The sequence below is a fragment of the Anopheles merus genome, chromosome 2L (assembly GCF_017562075.2).
Source record: "Anopheles merus strain MAF chromosome 2L, AmerM5.1, whole genome shotgun sequence".
Classification (NCBI taxonomy): Eukaryota; Metazoa; Arthropoda; class Insecta; order Diptera; family Culicidae; genus Anopheles; species Anopheles merus.
The window spans coordinates 41,900,438-41,920,165 of record NC_054083.1 but is presented as its reverse complement, the minus strand read 5'-3'; the positions used below and the strand labels follow the sequence as shown (position 1 = coordinate 41,920,165).

Below are 19,728 nucleotides of genomic sequence, written 5' to 3'. Positions count from 1 at the left end.
TCTGCAAGCCGCTGTGTATGCGTGTGTATGTTTGTGTTCATGTGAACACCATCCCGCCCACCGCCAGGCGAGCCTAGCCCGTGTGCCGCGGTATGTTTGTAAACTTTTGATTGCCGTTCCAGGCGAACGAGTTCTTTGAACTTGACTGAGGTTTCACCTCGTGCCCGCAGCCCACACCGAACCTCTACCCCTACCTGCTCGAAAGTTGTTGAAGATGATTTGATAGCCCAAGATGTGAGATGCACTTTTGAAGGAGTCATGTTTGGCTGGTGCATGCACATCCTACATTGGTTTCACTGTTTGCAAGAAACTAGACAGAGATCTGGAACCGGGAAACGGCCACATTAGAGGATGGAAATGTTCACCAGAGGACACGAGCGACAGCATCGTAATTCAAAGTCTTTCTGAATGTAAAAGGTATAAAAGTTGTTAATTAGTTTTCTCCCCCCCCCCCACGGTGCACCACCCACCCACCGGTGGTAAGCCGCTCTTGAAATGATACTCTGCTAGTTTAATGACTTCTACTTGGGTGTTGCGTTCGCGGTGCGCCTGCCAAACCAATCCCAATCGTTGCCCTTGTGCGTGTGCCTTCCTGCGCGGTGTGGGGCGTAGGCATCATCAAATTCGAAACCAACTTTCGATGGAAGTTTAGCTATCGAATGTAAAAGTTGCAAATGAAACAAGACCCCCCCAGTACAATGTTGCATCGATCGAATGCATGTCCCCTGCGTAAGAGTTTACTGGTACGAGGTTACTGGGAAGACTCCTTAAGACGAAAAGTACCGCCTCAATTAGTAGTGTTCGAAGCAGTGTTGCAGCGTCCGTGTCGGTAGGAAATAATGAACAAGGAAACGGCTTGAACTCGGCCCTTCAGGTTGGAAGCTATTTTAAGATAGTTCTTCTCGTGCAGTTCCCTTTACGGCAGTAGCTTGTAATAAAGAGCATCCTAATTGACCAGGCAGTACATCTCCCTTTCAGAACACTGGAAAGTTTTTCCGATCGAATAAGCTTTCTGGGTTTGAAATTTCAAGCTGTACATGGAAACGAAAGATGAGCAAAGCCGTTCCACCTAAAACCGGATCCAATTATCCCTTCTCACATGTGTTATCAATTAGCCGATGATGCACCACAGCCACAGACCGGCGAATGCATGCAAATTTGAGCCGACAGGTTATTGTGGTATTTCTAGCAATGTGAGAGAGTGAAAAAAAAAAACCCCAAAATGCGGTAAAGAGTGATCCTCACAGACTTGTGCAAAAAAAAGAGCTCAATCGTTTTTTTTTAGTTATCTTCAAGCGTGTGAAAGATGGAAACCGAAACACTTATAATTGCATTTCAATCGACACGCTACGAGCCCAATATATGCCTACAAACCGTTGCAAACCATTTCTCTCGCTCTTCCTTCTTGGGCTAGTCTTCCATTTTCTCTCCATTTCTTTACTAACTTGCTTCTGTCGCATGGTTCTGTCTGCATCTTAAAACCTTTTCTGCCTCATAAACGCAGCTCCTGCAGCACGGGGATGCACAACAAACCAGTGGCACGAGAGTTGTACTGCAGCAGCCATCGTCCAACAAAAAAGGGCTTCCTAATTCTGCGGAAAACGGCACACAAAAAAGTAACAGTAACGCTCTGCACTAAATGGCCGCAAAAATGGCCAGTCCGGACAGGAGGGATTTTCGTTTTTTGTTATTGGCAAATGGAAAATGTGTCTGCCACACACCAACAAAAAAAAAGAATGCTATGCTTCTGCTTCAGCTCTTGTGTATCAGCTATCGTTCGTTTCCAATTCGTTCGATACGAATGCAAATCCAATAAACGAATGGAATTTTTCTTTTTTGAAGGAGGGAAGATGAAGAAAAACACTCGGTTTCTAAAAAAAGCCCTTCAAAACCGCTTGCTACGAAGCAAATGCAACCAAACTGCATAAGCATAACTGCTCTTTACTGCTGCTTTCCGGTGTCTGATAGTAAATTTCCCTGCACACACACACACAAAAGGGAACATTTCAACCAGGATGAAGTCGAGCGTACACGCAACACTCGACAATACTCGGATGAGCCGTGCTTGCGGTAGGTTATGTTGCCGTTGGCAGGCATTAGTAAGCAAACAGCAACAGCAGCGGTACTGCGCACACCGAGCAATGGTAAAGAATGCGATTAAACCCATGCTGCTTCTTGCAGGAAGCAGCGGTCCCTTGTGTACGAACCTCCAGAACCTGTGTCTGTGCAAATGGTTAAGAATACACATTTCGCACACACACATACACACACATACACAAAAAACGTTATTCGAAAAAGAAAGCAAACAGATTGTGCGGACAAGCTTGCAACGTAAGGGTGGGGTTACGGTAGGGCAGACAAGCTGCATAAGCTTACTGCTGCACACTGGTGAGCGAATGGCTAAGCTTGGTGCCCAAAAAAAGCTGAACTTTATCGCCTTCTTGCATTTTGTGCGTTGAGGAAAATGGTTCACAAATTCATGTTTTACATCAACAGATCACTAATTTCACAGAAAAAAAGGGAGACATAAGCATTTAATAATGATTTACATAAATTTAAAAACAAAACTGACTTAATTCTGATTCGCTAAAATTTTAGAACTTGTAGCATGGTGTATTATTTTATATTTAGTCCCTTTTTCTAATGAAAACGTAGACATCGGAGGCAAAGGCTTACATTTTCCTTCGATTTGCAACGCGCTCATCAAAGCGCCTGAAAGTATGCAATATGTTTCTCTTGTAGGATATTGCAAGGAAATTAGTTGTGGGCTCAGGCTGGTTGGGCCCTTACAATATTTTTTTAAATAATTTAAAAAAAGACCTTAACGTATATTAAAAGTCTTTCAATTTGTTAACCATTACTAATGCGAGACTTTCCAGACTATTTTATTCTATTTAACTCAATTATTGTTTGTGTCATACTAGCATGTCATAACAATAATTTTTGCAGTAAATTAACCTAAATTTATGTACAATTTGATTCAATTTCTGTGATGAAAAGACATAAAAAAGTCTCTTCTTCTTCTTCCCATCAGTGAAAAACCGACAATATTTATGACCACCATTTGGCTGCAACAAGCCCCACAATGCAGCCACCCATAGGAGAGGATTTTTTCGCCCCCTTGATCGCCATTTTTACAGTTTTCTTTCCATCCATCTGCTCCGTTTGCAAAAGAAGCTCCGTTCATCTCACTCCATCGTTTCCCACACGCAAAAAAACCCCTCAACCCAAAATATCGCTGAAACGATGAAGGCCAGGTTATCGGTTGCTGGTCGAAATGTTCGAGGATGTGTAGCGAATATGCTACCGCTGCCAATTCAAATTACTATTTCCCTTCGCTGTTGCTCTTTGTTTCGGTCCTCTCCACTGCAGATGCAGCACTGGTAGATACAGCACACGAACGAAGGTACAATCATGCGAAGAAGAAACAAGCCGCAAGCATAACTCGACGAAAAAATGGCACAAAACCCTTGGAGATTTGTGCAACGAGATGCAACCATTCTTCCCCACACCCTACACCATTTCGACTGATGCATTCCCATTCGGCTAACTATCAACCAGCGAACCGATCTGCCTTGTTGTTTCCTACTACGCCATTGATAAATTTGCCGCATGCCGGAGGGAGAACAGCGGAAAGGAAATGATGAAAATGCATGCATGTGTGAATTTGGGATGCCGAAAGGAAAACACACTCACTTCGCTCACGTGGGAAAGGTTTTCGCCTTGGAGTTTTTACTGCAATCGTGTGTATTTTTCCGCGAAACCACTTCCCCCTCGCTCCCTCCCTCATCATCACCATTCCCCTTTCCGCTGCAAAGGGTGAGAAACAATATTGCAGTACATCACCGCAGACAGCAATTCTTCTCGCCGCAGAGTGAAAATGTTTCCCCTTTTTTTCGGGTGGTTTTGCTGCTTCGCACTCCCGTCCCGGACGCGGTCATACATACCACACGATCCACATTCTTGCCACGGTGTGAGTTATGTGCAATGTTGGTACTCCCTTTCCCCTCCAATTCCCACTTCCCATGCTTTGCTGTCGTGTCGTTTCTGTCCGTTTGCTCATTTTGTTGCAATTCCTCCCGGGAGTCTTCGCGCGGGACTCCATTAGCTTTCTCTCCGATACTATTCTTCTGTGTGTGTGTGTGTGTGTGTGTGTGTGTGTGTGTGTGTGTGTGTGTGTGTGTGTGTGTGTGTGTGTGTGTGTGTGGGTATTTGGTGCTGTTTTTGCTTCTGTTCCTTCCTTTGCTCTCATTACTGAATGAATGGCAAGCGCAGCGTGGAAGCACAAAGCACCGCCACTGTGATATGTTGCTGATATTTGGCCCACAACACACACACACACACACACAACAAAAACACACGGCGGAAGGAAGGTAAGGGGGGGAAGCATTCAGCATTCACGGGAGCAACGGGAAACCGGGAATTCATTCCCCCGGAACAATAATTGCAAACGTGTGTTCGTTCATTTCCCGGGGTTTCGGTTCGTTACGGACCAACCAAACCGCCCCGCGTGTGGGTCCCTTGAGGACAGTGGAGCACACAGTGCTGCGAATCGGTAATTCAGCAAGGTGTGCAGAATGGATTATTTTTGGTATGTATGTGTTGGTGTGTGTGTATGTATTACTCCCTGGATGCTGTCCCAGTTTCCCATCATACACACAAACGTATGGGTATATATTCCCATTTTTTGTCATTTCATTTGTCAGATGATACACTGAATGGTTGTTTCGTGTCTGTGCAGGTGTTTTTTTTTTGTTTTGCTTCGCTTATATGCTTCATGCTACGGATCGATCCCCTCCTCTACAGCAACAAACTTCCGCACTACATTGCCCATCAGGGTGTCAATTTGGCAAGGGTAAGGATTTTTTGTTTTATTTTTACCAAACGGATGCATAATTTGTAAAGCAATACTGCTGGAGGTTGCTGAAAATGTGTCCACAGAATTTTTAATAGCGGGAGATGAATTGCGTTTCCTCTACCCCATTTTTTTATTTACAATCATGTACGAACATGATTGTCAATCGATTGGGCTCAGGCATCGTATTGCTGTGCCATAATGCATGTAGTGCAAGGGTTATATCACCTGGAAAAGCTTTGTCTGTGAAGAGGCTTTTCGGGAAGTAATAAGTTTCGTGTAACGAGAAACTAACCGGCATCGAACAACCCCACAATGTTTGAGAAGGATCAGATTAGTGGTGTGTTACAAAACGGTCGTTTAAACGAATATATGAACTATCCTTGGTGCACTAGAAGGTTGTTTGTACAACACTTACTGCACTTGGTTATAATTACCTATGTGAGACTGTTGCATGAACTAGTTAACTTAGCACGATTGCAGTCTTACGCAACATACTTTTAGGAGTATATAAAACCTTCAGAGAGTTTGAAACAGGTTTCTTTTCTATAAAATTCATAGAGCACAAGAGTGGAGTTTATTGAGAACCATTAGCGTGGCACCGATTTTGAACCGACATCAAACCCATACCAGTCCTGGTATTGATCTTCACTGCATACAAGTCCTGACTTTGATCTCATTCATATCTCGAAACTGGTCCTGCCTCTATTCCGGTCCTCGAATTAATTTAGAACACGTATCGATAGAGGAAGTTTGCATACAGAACTCGTACCGACCATCGAACTGATCGTCAACAGTTACTGTTTGTTGAGCTGTTACTGGATCCATAGCGGTCCTGGAGTTGATTCAGAACTTATATCGGTCCGTGAATTGATCACGAACTCAAACAGGTTTTAGAAGTCATCTCTAAATTCTACTGACGCTGGGAAAGTTGCTACATCCATATGGGTCCTGCAACCAATTCCAAACCAATATTGCTGATGGTATTGATTCTGATCTCATACCGACTAATATCGGTTCAAGAACTGATACTGAACCCATGATTGTCCTTGAACTGACTCCGAACCTTTGTCGGGCTAGGGACTGATCCCGAGCCCATATCGGCCTTGAGAATCCTGCTGTATTCTTTTGAGTCCTAGAACCAATCGCAAACCAATATCAGTCCTACAACTCTTTCGATTCTGATCCTTCACAGGCCCTAGAACTCATACAGAACTTACACCAATCCTGGAACTGATTATCAACCCATAGAGGTCTTGTAATTAATGCTGTACTGATACCAATCCTACCTCATCTGCCAATGACGTGCAAATGGGAGAACGCACTTTTGAAGGCGTCAAAGAAATCAACTATCCCTGGTCAAAGGACAGCAATGACAACAGCATGATAGCTGAGCTGCCAACTGGTCTTTCTACAGCCTGAAAAATCAGTTCACCTCAAAGAACCTGTCGCGACGGACGAAGCTGGGACTATATAGTATCTATATAGTACTGGTGCTCCCATACGCCTCTGAGTTATGGGCACTGTCCAAATCTGACGAAACCCTTCTGGCCGCGCTCAGAAGGATCTTTGGCCCCGTATGTGTGGAAGAACAATGGAGGAGCCGTTATAACGACTAGCTATACGAGATGTACGGTTATCTCACTGTCATGCATGTTGTACGCATCGCAGCTCGTAAGTTATTTTAGGCCGTCCACAAGGACACCTTCTTTATTCTGATTCAAAATCTGTACCTAAACCTTGCTCTATCAAAGAACGAAGCACGAACTTGTCCCGACCCTGGAATCAATACAGTACCTACTTCGACGCAGTAAGTGCTGGGTAGCAGTTGCTTCAATCCATTTACCAAACGAAACGCTTGCCATTCTACGATCAAAGCTCCAATCAGCGAAATTCATTGCAAATGCCCTACTCACAGCTCTGCTCATGATAGCTAATCAATCAGGTTCATCCTTCAACCATCACTCACCTATCTCTTCACCAAACAAAACAGCCCGCTTTAAGCTCTAATGGAGCTAAAAATCAACTATTACCTAAACTGAGCAGAATTAATGCCCCGCCAATACTTTCCTTTCATGTCGTTTAAGATATTTTAAGAAGAAAAAAAAGCTTAATATCATGTTAGCGGATGCTGATTGGCAGTGTGCACAATTGATTCGAAAATTGATTCAAATACGATAAAGCAACTCAGACTCTTCTTTCATAATTCCGGCCAAAGTGCCCGCATTTGCCCACTCTCTCTCTCTCTCTCTCCCACCCCTCTCGGTTTGTGTATGGAGCATTAAGCGTAGCGTGTTTAGAGAATTTCGCTTACTCAATGCTTCCGAGACAGCCGAGAAGCAGGTGAAAGCTTTTGGCCCCACGCTCCCCAACCACGCAGGAAAAACGGCCCGATGCTCTGATTGGTATGAATTCTCGGCAGAAAAGATGATTGAGATCAGCGCCCCCCAAACCAATGAAGCAGAAATGGGGCACAAGCAGCACCGTTTGGGATTGGCATCGGATGCTGAGCTTACCGAAATCAAAACACACACACACACACACACCCACGAAATAAAAAAGCTCCCACCAATGCTTTGTTTCTCGCTCGGGTCGCTCGGGTGTATGGCACGGTTGAAGAGTTTTCACCAATCACCATACCGCCAAGTGGGCCAGGCAGATCGAGAGCGGGGTAAGGGGGGAGGTGGGAGGAACGAGTGTGGAATGGAAAGATAATGAAAATGTATATTTCCACTCGATTGCTGCTGACGTCCGTGTGCCTTCCCGTCGACGTCGGGCTGATCCTTACAACTCGGCTCCCCAGGTCCCAAGGTCCCCGAGTCTCCCGAGTACAAATGCTGGAAGTAAATTTTGTGTTCCGATACCGATGGCGAGCATGAGAAGAAGAGAGTAAAGCGAATGGGTGAGAGAGAGAGAGACAGAGAGAACCGGATAAACAGTGTGCACATGAGTGATCCGTATTTTTCCTCCAATTTTTTGGCTCCCTGCTCTCCCCCTTTAGTCCCACCACTGGTTCGTTCATCTCGCTGTCATGTGAAGAAGGCATCTGCCTCCTGTGGCATCCCCTTTTCCATTTCGTTGTTATCAATGTCCTCCCCCGCACCCTGTGCTGCTTCCCGATTCGTGGCCATTTTTCAACACGATTTACCGAATTGCAAGTAGCGATACATTCAGCAGAGCGAAAGAGAAAGATTGATACTGCCCCCTGACTTTCTCCCGCTGAACCATGGTCATGGTTCGGTTCAGTTGAGTTTGTTCGCTGGTTGATAAATAAACATTCGCGACATTAAGTACACCGGGTGGCAACCTCGGCACACGAAGGCACTGTAAGCAGCAGTAAGAATGGGACAAAAGCAAAAGGAAGCAAACGAAGACTCATCGCGGCGGTTTGAAGGGAGTGTTCCTGAAGGTGGTTCGAGGTAAACCGAAAGCACAGCACCACACGACTTTAGCCCTTTAGATGGCTGTCGTACCGTAGGTTTGCTTTCGTGGTACCGGGGGAAATTGTTTTTCACCGCTTGTCGAATGGTTGTCCAGCTTGCCCCGGCAGACCTTCACGGCGGTAACCCTTCCGGGAATGCGCTCCTGTACAGGAAATGGAACAGTTCAAGGGGAAGGCACGTTGTGTGTGTGTGTGTTTAGACGTTCGCTCGGTTCGGTTTTAGCCCGTGCGCTGCAGTTCACAATCCCGACGTAACCGGAAATGAAAATAAAACTCCCAAACCCCCCCTTTCCACGGCACACAAGCGTACACGCTGGCGAAGCGACCAAACACACATACACACACACACGGCGACGACCACCTTGGGAGACGATGTCAAGGAAAGCAGACCCAAAGTTCCCGGTGCGCCTGTTTGCAAGTGAAGTTTAAATTACCTTGACAGATGCTGTCACCGTGGATGTTTCGCTGAAGTACAGCTGATGACCGGAAGCCTTCCCGCACCAAGATCCACCGGTGAATGGGCGTCCCAGTTCGCTGAGCTGTGAGGGAGAGGAAGGGGAAAGAAAATAGATAAAGAGTTTAATGCGAGTGTTTGGCAGAGTTTCCGTCATCCTAAAGGGAAAGGGGAACAGTTTCCAGTGAAACCCAAAAAAAACCCGTCTCTCCAGCAGGTTGGGTTCGTGTTTTATTGAATTTTGGAAGAGGGAAAAGAGCGATATAGAGCAAGGGAACGATCGAATGTACCCTATGTTACGTTACTGTCAGACATTGATTGATGCATGGGCACACGTTTTGGGGAAATTTATTTGCCCGTTTCATGGAACCAAAAAAAAAAAGCAGCAACCGATTGGAACCGGGGAAAAAAAGGATTCGGTAACGAACAAACGCTACCAGCATTGGAGTCATCTTCGGCAGTTTGATTGTTTGAGTGACAGGCGCTGGCACGAAACACATCCCGAGCGGTCAGGGGCACCCTGATTGAGGGACGATGCATATGACATGGGAATGCTGCGTTTCTGTGGCAGTCTTCTGTTTTATGTAAATTCGTTGAATAATCGAATCATGAATTATACCCGATTAGTTCTAAGGACAAAGACAGTCAAAAGCTAACAGTGCGAAATGAAACTGCAATTCCAGCGTTTGTTTCAAACTTGCCACACTAGTGCCCCTAACTCAGCTGCTCACTCAAACCACTAATCCAACGTAATAGTATCGTTGCCTTCCGCAAAAATCAACCAATCGCCCGCTTAAATCCAATTTCTATTGCCCACAGATGGAGCAAAACGAGTCAAACAAACCACAGGCCCCACTGTCTGGACGATGGGCGCATCTGTGGCTACTCCCATTTCCTCGCTGCCGAAGGAAAAACATTGATCGGCTAGTCGGCAGGTCGGTCGGGGTTGGTCTTCCGGAGTGGATCGGTCCGTTTTTGGCCCGGCTCGGCTAAACAAACTTCACAAAAGTTAAGCCGTCTGCGAATGTGAGTAGTAGTCCTTTTATCAGGCTCAGGCTTAAGGAAGGAAGGGAAACCACTTGCGCAAAGGAAGTGGCTCGGAAGGAGGGCAGCAGGTAGGTTCTGCAGCTGCTCCCTGTCCGCTCGCACGCAAACGAATGTAAGCAATAACATGTAAAACTTCCCCCCCCCCCCCCCCCCGTTGGCAGTTGCAATTGGTTCGAGTGATGCTTGGGCTTAGGTAGTTCCCGGGGCAAAGCGTTACACTGGAGCGTGCAATGTCGGGCACGAAAGTTTTGTCAGCTTGCGATAAGGCTGAGCGACGACTGGCTGCAGTTTCGGATGAACGATTGGCCCTCGGTCCGGATTGGTCCGGTACTTGCAGCACCGGAGTGCGCGTACTTTTTGGCATCGATACAGTCCGCTTGCAAGGGCCTGTGTGTGTGTGTGTGTGCCGGAGTACTTACGAAGCTAATTGAGTTGTCAGCTACATGTCTGGTTTGAGGCGATCAGAGGGAGAGAAAGCTGAGCTGGAAAGTTTTAATCTACTGCTGCAAACAAAACGCCGTTTTACCGTGTGCATCAATTTATGGAGTTGATAAGTTTAAATCTCTTGCCAAGAAGTGTGCTAGTGTAAACTCTGATAATTGGGGCAAGCTTTTGCCAGCTGTAATGTGGAATCAAAGGGTATAAGTCATGTTTTAATTTGGAAGTTTAGTTGTATATTATGAAGTTTTTAGGACAATTTTAATTCCAAAATATCCCTATAATGCCATTCGCAGCACTCTTACCTGCATGAATCCTTCCGGGCAGCCTGGCAAATCGCCCCCGCTGGTAAGGCTCGCGTCATTGGAATCCATGTCCGGGTCGATCAGCCCTTCGTCGAACCGGCCGACGGTGAATTTGTCGAATATGATCTGCAAAGGAAGGAAATCAAAGCAGCAAATTTTAGTTTGTTTTGTCTCCAAAAGAAACATTTTACAATCGACACATGCACATGTGTGGCACCATATCCCTTTTGTTATCGTTTTATCCAGGCTCCCAGGTTTGCAAAAACCGTTCCCAAGCAAAACAATCGCCTTCGGGGTGCCAGTTAGTATGAAATGTCTGCGTGTCAGAAGCATCTCCGAAGAATGCCAGTTTAATTTATGCCCTTAGCCCCCAACACAATCTGATCATCATCCTCCTTGTTCTTCCTCCAAGACAGGGAAACAGATCCAGCCAAGGAAGATTGTCAGTACAAGGTGGTTCCATGTCCCGGTGCGAGCACAAACGAGCTTTGCGGTGGCAGTGGGAAAGCAGCACGTTTAATCTTTTCATCGTACATATCTTAAAAGGATCTTCAATCAATGGACCTCGCTGGGTGGTGCGTGCTGTTGTTGCTGGGCGGTTTTGGAATAATAAAGCACAACACACACACACACACAGGGCACGTTTGCCAGCGCTCCGGATGCGTCTTGGTCTTGTGTGAATGGCAAAACCCGCACCTGTCAATACATTGGCAGCGTTATTGGGGAAGGTGTGCGAGACGAGAAAGCTCCACTATCTCATAGAGCGTGTGTGTGCGAGAGAGAGAAGAAGAGAAAGGGCTTTGTTTTTCTTGTGCTTTTGCTTTTGTATGTCTTCTTTTCCCATGTCCCAGCGTCTTTGTAGGCCAAGGCTCGTCAAATTAAATCTGACTTCTCAAAAAAAAGGGAAAGAGCAAACAGAGAAAACACTGGACGCCTTTGTCTCTCTCTCTCTCTCTCTCTCTCTCTATGTGTGTTTCTATGTTCAGTACGGGTTGCAACACTGTGATTAGGGCTCAATCCTCTACCGCCCAGCTCAACAATGGCCGGCTTTACGAGGGCACAGTTGTTGATAAAACAAAAACGTTAGCTTTTCTTGCCCGTTGACGAGTTCCTCGAAGGACTTTCCTTCCTTTCTGACGGATGAAATGTCCCGATGTTCATCATCGTGAGCTTCGGAGTATGAAAGGAAAACAGTACCCATTCTTGTGCTCCAGCGATAAGCTTACTTTGCGGCTGGCTGGGGAGGTTTTTTTCCCACGCTGGAAAGAAAGTTACGCTCTGTGTGGCATCGAACTCACTCCCCGCCTGGAATTCATGTGCACAATAAAAACAAAAGAAAAACCCTCAACAAGAAACACAAGTTGAAGGAAATAAAACTGTCAACCGAAGCGACCAGCCCTGCTGGGCCGTGTGGGAAGTGGGTGTAGAAAAACGCTTAAGCGCCATCGGTTATCCGACCCTCTGGATTCCCTCCCCAAAAGCAGCCCCAATCCCACCGAAAACCTTCAACGCATGATGGACAAAAACCCGGGCACCGTTTGACCCAACGAATCCTTCTCCACTGACCGGCCACTGAGCTGTCAGGGCAAGCGGTTGGGCCGTATCATCATTAACTTCCCTCCCAGGCGCCTTGGAAGATACCAGAACAGAGCGCAAAGAAGTGGCACAAGATGCTGGTCCCGCACCAGCCCTCACACAGAACGTCTCAGCCGTCCTGTCCTTCCGCAAATAACAGAGAGCAACTAATTTTGTACCCCAAACTGCCCATGCTGAAAGAAAGCGGCAGCAGCAGCAGCACTAGCAGCCGTCACTCAATGGTTTGAGCGTGATGATTTTCCTTAGTTTTTGCACCACTGGGCCCGGAGCCGGGAAGAAGGCGCAAAAGCAGGTCAACGAGCTAGCGAAGCGAGCCGGCGAAACAATGGCAAGGCTGGTGCAGATAGTGGAAGATTATTATAAGACGATCGTGTTCCTTTAGGCATGGGACCCGCACCTTCGGGTGTGGCGGGTTCGTACAAAACAGGGAAAGTTGATTAGAGGTAGATCGTAATAGGAACGAAACGGTGGACATTCTCTCGTGCCCGTCGGGCTAACTTTCTATTCCCTTTAGGAGCATCCCCGCTCGGAGCGAAGACATCCCCCCTGTTCGCCTTTGCTTGGGCCTATTGTTTAGTTCGGCGCGTGCACGTGCCTTTGCAGTTGGAGAAGTAATACAGTAGGCAGTAAAAACACAGCCCAGCGCACAGGAGAAAGAAAAACACGCACACTCCCAGGGACGTTATTATTAAAATCCCTTAAAAAGAGAATGGCCAGAGTTTGCCACACCACGCCACCACCAGGTCGAAGGGAACACTCACCCATTCATGAAGCTTCCTCGGGTCCTTCTTCGAATTCCTGGAACGGCTGAACCGTCTTGAGCGCTCGGCTTCGCGATGGTGTTGTGGTGTGCTATTTCCGTACCATGGTTTGACTCCTGCTTTGCCTATTCTTACCGGCACGAAAGAAGCGCACCGAGCAAATACACACTCGAGATGAATGAACGATCCACCCCCAACAACTGCCAGCCCAGTTTGGTGCTGAGGGCATCCTTACAGCAACACTCCAAACAAAAACACAACAAACCCCCGTGCGAACAAACAAGCAAACAAACAAAGGCCAGCTCCTTCCCCAACAGGCACACACATACACAAATTCTACAGCAGCGTAATAAAACAACAAAGGCGGCGTTGGGGTTTTTTTTTGCTTGGTTGAGGAAAAGTTGGCCCTGGAAAAACGGCACTGTGAGCAGGCACTCCTCCCCGTTAGGTCATTTGGGATGTTTTTTGACACGGGAACAGAAGCGCCATCTGGTAGCAAATGGTAGCTGGTTTGTATTATTTTTTTTTTTGCAAGGCACAGAACGGAAGCTTTCGGAATGTTAGACATCATCTTAAAACATTAGTAATAACGACCAAAGGACCAAAAAAACTGTGATGAGTTGCACCTGAGCCCTCTGGCCCAAAATATACATAAATCCAACCGAGAGCTGCGCAGCAGCTGAACTGAGCTGAACAGTAATTAATTAAGCGCAAGTAACGGGTGTAAGTGTTTGCTCGCGTGCCAACCACCGAACCACTCAACCGGTTCCGGGGTCACGTTCACCGCTGTCAGCAGGGTTAAAATGGGAGCAGTTTAGGCAAGGTTGTTTTGACCCCAAGCACCAAGCAAAAGCAACAATACAGCACTATGGCAGGGGGTTCATAAAACATTGGCCCGAAATTCCGAAACACTGAACGCCTCCCTGACTCTGATTAATGAGCGACAGCGCACAAAGTGTCACATGCCGTGGGGAGCCGGCAACTCCCACCTTCACCGTTGGACGGTGGATAGTTTCTTGGATGATGTAACCGAATAGTCGTCGTACCCGTCACCAGTGCCATTGTCGTTGTTGTTGCTGACCGAATGCTGACTGTTTGTTTGAATGGTGAATGTTGATTTCGTCCGCCCAACTATTGCCGATGATCACGAGCGAAGGAAAAAGAAATCACGGAGCGAGAGAGCGCGGAAGGACATTACTTATCATCCACATTGCGTGCCAGTCCCTAGCCCGGTCGCGTGGGTAGTGTTCGTAATCTTCCTTCTGATGTTAGTGCACACACACACACACAGAGTTCTGTCCAATGCTGTTGATGATAAACGTTTGTGGCAGATACTTAGCGATAATGAGTGCAGCACGCGTTTCATCAGCTAATTAGCTAAATTTAGATAAATAGACACAGACTAGAAGGGTCGAGCAAACGGTGTTGCGACACTCTCTGTAGAGTAAAACGGGTTTACCGAAAGGGGCGTGTTGAGAAGAAAAATGAGTGTCAAAGTTGTTGGTGCTGACCCATTGTTACCTTTTTTGCCGAGGGTCGAGCAGGGCCTGATTGTCCGAGGGTTTTGATAAATTAGGCAACAAGCACCTAATCCTACCAGGCGGCTAACTTTTCAATGAATGTGTTTTTTTGGGGGGGGGGGGTCGTTAAAAAGCGTTATTGGGTGTACGGGGAGTATCTCTTTGCTTTGAAAATAAGATTACTATTAATTAATTAAAATGTATGAACAATTTGAACAAATCAACTATTTAGATTTAGCAAGTAAGTCACGTATATTGGACTCTAAAAGGAAATATGTAATTTTTTGGGTATAGATTAGTGTCACCTTTTACCTCCCAGAGGGCACTACCATACCATAGTATCTAAGTACTGGAAATCATTTATCTTTCATTATTGCCTTAACAGCCGTTGCCACCAAATTGTGGCTTTAATCCACCACTGTGTCTTAGACTGTGTACTGTATACGCTCGGTAATCCCTTTTCCAATAATCCGCACTTTTGACAATCAAATTTATGAGGTGAACAGTGCTCGGTCAAAAGTAGAAAACTATGATTAAAAAGATAAATATCTTCCTTTTTTTTAATTATAGGCATTATTAGTAAAACACGAAAATGTATGATTTATTTAGGATTTTTCGGGGGTTTTTATAGCTGTGGGAAGCTTTTTTGACACTTTCTTATGGGATATCAACTTTATATGACCAGAATTGGATTTGGATGGCCCGCTTTTAGACAGACTCATTGAAAATTCCTATTGGATTGGTCCAAAAAGGATGCTATAGAGTCCAATTCTTTTCATTCAAAGTTCATTTTGTTTCGGCAATTGTCTTGAAAGCATCCCACTTGAAAGTCTTGAAAGTATGAGAACGAATAAAAACACTGCTTAATTAACTCATGAACTCAAGGCAATAATGAGAAGTTTAAAAAAGCACCTAAAAACGTCATTCGATAATCCGCACTCAACCAAGTGTGGATTACCGATCGTATACGGTATACCATGATGATTTTAGATGAATTTAAACATTATAAGTGAAGCAATGTGGCCTGCGAACTGAAAAGTTTGTAAACATTTGCCCTGCTTTAGAGTAAACATTTGGCAGCAACGACTGTATTTAAAGGGAAAAACACCTCATCTCACCAAATCGTCCTCTGAGTGGAATCCATCCCAACTATTCGCAGTTCAAAATATCGCTCATTTCTCCACACTTTCCGCATTACAATAGTTCCAAACTATGCTCATTACTAACACGCCTCTATTGTACTCCGGAATGTTCTCGCTTAAATCGCTCGCACTTGCTTGGTTTGCTGCTGGGTGGTGGGTGAATGATAAGAATGCCACGATTGCCCGACACTGAATGATGCCCCGTGCCAGTTATTTAATTAAGAGCCGTGCCAGTTACGGCCTGGCTCGCACCGCCCAGGTATCGCAGGGAGCGATTTCAACCCGGGCGATTTGCGTAACCTGCCGATTGATTAGCAATTTAAATGCTGTCTATTCAGCGGGCCGCATTTACATATCATTCGTTGCAAAGACTGAGCGTAGGCTATGGGCGCAAAGCTCAGGGCGAGGGCGATAATGCCAAGAGACGCATTCACAGTCCCAGACCGCACCAGTCCTTGATGGGTGCTTCATTTCGTTAGTCTCATCAACGCTGACGATGAGGTAGCGGGAGACAAAGCAGGATTTATTCGTTTCAATTGTTCTGGTTCAGCACATTGTTGTGTGCGCTGCTTTGAAGCTGCCTGCCTGGGACGAAAGAGTTTGCCGAATACGAACGAAAGTTCGCGCTTGAAGACAGTGTCGTTCTTGATGTCCTTCTGGAAGGTCTGCGGGTCGCGTACGTTTCTTTGTCTGTGTGTGTGTGTGTCTTTGATTCAGGAGACGCTGAAGGGTATCTCAGACCAGCGGGCATCATTCGGCACACTGATTGGCCACCGTTTGGAATGGAGCACACGACATGCACAAAAAACAGGTTCAACGAATCAACGACGGCGCTCTCTCTCTTTCTTTCTTGCTCGCTTCCCCATTTTACGGAATGTTCACCGGAACTGGTTCACCGCTCTCTAAACTCGTCTCGCAAACTGGAACCGAAAACCCGCTGGGTTGTCAGCACAACAGCGTCAGCACATTGCTGAGCAAACGCACGCGAAGAAAGACACCACCGACACGGCACGAAAAGGAACTGCATTTAGAATTCACAGTGCCGCAATGCTGAAAAGATATCTTTCCCTTTAAACCTATCCGTTTGCTCCGGTTTGCTGTCAGTGGTACCTTTTTAGCCGTGCCGCGTACCCCCCCATTGGGCCACCGGTTCCCCCGTTTTCCAGGTTCTTTCGGGCGAGGGTTTTGAAAATCTTCATTACGGCAAATCGCACGATTCACACACAAAGCGAAATCGCTTTTATCTGCTGTTTGTTTAATGCTCGAAGCAGTACCCCGAAGCTCCACAAAAACCTCTGCCTCTCTTGCTCTCCCCCTCCCCCTCCCCCCTTCCCCTGCTCCACTGCGCCGCAGGAACTGAACTGAAGCTCGGCAGCGTGTACAGTTAAGGCGGAAGTGAAAGCATGCTGAGAAGCGTGTGCTCGTCGCCCCATGCGCCACCACTTCAGGGAAGCTCTTGAAACAAATCATACGGCCGTTCCCGTACACTGTGACCGCGCACGTGTGTGTGTGTGTGTGTGTAATGGAGAGAGAAGCAACAAAAAAAAGGAAAGCAAGAAGAACATCTCATCTCAAGTCTCGTGCAGTCGTGGATGCTGGATTTTGCTTTGCCTTTGCGGGGGGATGAAAGCAAACCCGAATCGACTTCCGGATCCGTGCAGGAATCGATATTAGTTTTTACGGAAACTGGAATCAAACGCTTTTCGGTTGGTTGTGCGGAAAGGTGAGGGCACCAAATTGGAATCGATATCTGTGTAGCACATCATACCGATTGCTCATCAGGGCAGGGAAGTATTTGTGTTGAGCCTCTCTCGCTTTCTTCTCTCACTTCAGGCATTAGGATAAGGACGCTGTCGTCATCGTTGATTTTTTGGCAGTCGTTTGAAGAGATGCTAGTTCAATTGACGAAATAGCGGCCGATGAGCACTTTATATTGTTTGCCACTCTTTACTGTTTGTTCGTTCGCAGGGTAGGAGGGGCCTGCTAGGCACGTGAGCTTTCCGTGATTAGTTGTAAAAGTACACATAATACATAGCTTATAGGCTACTTGCATGGATGGATTAGTGTTTTTTTTTTCTTTTAGCGATAAAGACGTACTAAATTCAGTTTTCATATTTGCCTTGACACTTATCTGTTTGACATTTGCACAATCCATTTCTTTGTGCAAAATATTACCTAAAAAACATATTTTCCACATGCACATTGCGTCAGTTGTTCTATGATTTTCACAAGCTCGTTGTGGCGTGCAGTGCATTCAGTGCGTGACCTCATTGAGTAACAGTTGGAAAAGTTTCCCGCGGAGAGTGGTGATTTGAAAAAGCATGTACAGTAGTGCTTTAGCACCATCACGTAATAAAAGAGGCAGCATGTACTGGATAGCTTAATTGCATGTTGCAACGCTCAAAGAGTAAGGAAGCAAAAGAAATGGATTGAAACTAAAAATGAAACAAACTGTAGATGACAAGGTCTTTTAGTTGTAGATAACAAATCTGATTCATATGAGTTCTATCCTATAACTTCTTCTTTAGTTGAGTTTACTTAAAAAAACCAAGTCAAACTTGATAGGTTTCATTCAAGCTTGTCGTCTTAAGACGAGCCATTTTTATTACTTTTACAGCTTCCAGCATACATCAATTTTCTTAACATGCCATCAAACTTGCTTTCACTGCAAATGTCTCTCAGATTCTCTTCTCGCCAACTGTCCATCCGTTTTAATCGTGAGACAACACTTGCACTAACCATTCGCTGCTTCTAAAAGTGCCATTGCAAAAATAATATTTCATCCCTCCAGCAGATAAATTAGCGATGACCTCCATGAGCTTCAGCTTGCCGCTTGCCCGCCACGTGGTTTCAGCATCCCATCCCCCTCCTCGTTGCAATGACAAAACTTACCTGCACGATGTCACCCTGTTCGTGACCGGAAGCGGTAAACGTAAGATGGCAGAGAAATGGCAGCCGGTTCCACTGCGGTGGCGGTACCGTGAGCGTGTACGTTCGCCCTATATCACCGTAGTACGTCCGATTGCACACTGTAGTGAAAATAAGGGAGAAAGAAAATAGTAGTGCGGTCAAGTAGAAACAGGTTGTATAAAAGTAAATGGCTGGTCACGACGAAAGGCTGTACCGGTGTAGGAAAATTATATTGGCCACAAAGTGGAAAGCAAAAAAAAAAAAGGAACGAGAAAGAGAGCTATCAAAGCAAACACCCGAACACCCGGTGGCAGCGAAACTTTTCCTCGATCGATGGAGGCGCCAGGTAGCGCGTGAGCGATGGAGACGCCCGGTGGTTGGTAGAAAATAGCAACAACACGAGGGCAACCAGAGCCAGAAACAACACGGCAGCATCGGGGTTGGAGAGTTAAATTTAATTTCTTTAAATGAAATGAGCTAGTTTTCCGGTGGTAAATGTTGTGGGTCGACCACGACAGGGGCACAAAATGAATTCAGCCAACGTGTTGAAGCGCCTAGCCGTGACGTAAATTAATTAGCGCTCGTTGCAAGGCGAATCCAAAGGGGTTTGCTTGTTGTAATTTTTTAATACCGATGTGGAGAAATTGTTTCCTTTCGAGTTAAGTTTATAGAGCGAAAAAAGACAAACCGGTTTTTATTAATTTAATGCTCATCTTAGCCATGTTAGAGCTTTTTCTGGGAAACAATAACATATGAAGTAAGAAAACATGTACAAAATGTTACAAAAATAAACCAAAAAGCACGAAAACATTTGACCTGCACATTCGTTTGATGGACTGTACTGTTGTTTAAACTCATTTTTTGTTATGAAAAAAAAAGTTCAAGCACGTGCCATACAACAAAACTTCCCAGTTTGTGATTTCTTAAGCCGGAATGGCTAAGACACTTGTCCTGTGTGTTTGCTGCACATACGAAAAGAAATACAGTACACTGGTTGTTGTCAGTCAGTCATACGCTACCATAACCGTAGGCATTACGATGGATGACATGGTTTCCGTTGAAATTACACGACTCGTTAGTGATACCCTTGAAACATTGCCAAAGTCCTCGCTACTCTTGAATAGCTGAGTCGAATTTTACGAAGACATGTTTTCGTAACAGTAACAAAAAGACTAGCTGACCTTTAGACTCCTTAACGTCATAAAAAAAGAATCAATGTTCTAGCTTAACTTAAATTAAAAATGTACAAATAACTCAA

At 45.7% G+C, this 19,728-nt stretch overlaps 1 protein-coding gene across 1 annotated transcript in view; it reads right to left on the bottom strand.

The window, feature by feature from the left end:
• LOC121591778 overlaps window positions 1-19,728 on the bottom strand; it is a 133,808-nt gene that overhangs the window by 54,885 nt on the left and 59,195 nt on the right. The window contains exons 5-7 of the mRNA XM_041912708.1: window positions 18,453-18,589; window positions 10,542-10,667; window positions 8,732-8,836 (exon numbers count right to left, since the gene is read on the bottom strand). Of these exons, the coding sequence (XP_041768642.1) occupies window positions 8,732-8,836; window positions 10,542-10,667; window positions 18,453-18,589 (368 nt within the window). The remainder of the gene's footprint in view (window positions 1-8,731; window positions 8,837-10,541; window positions 10,668-18,452; window positions 18,590-19,728) is intronic.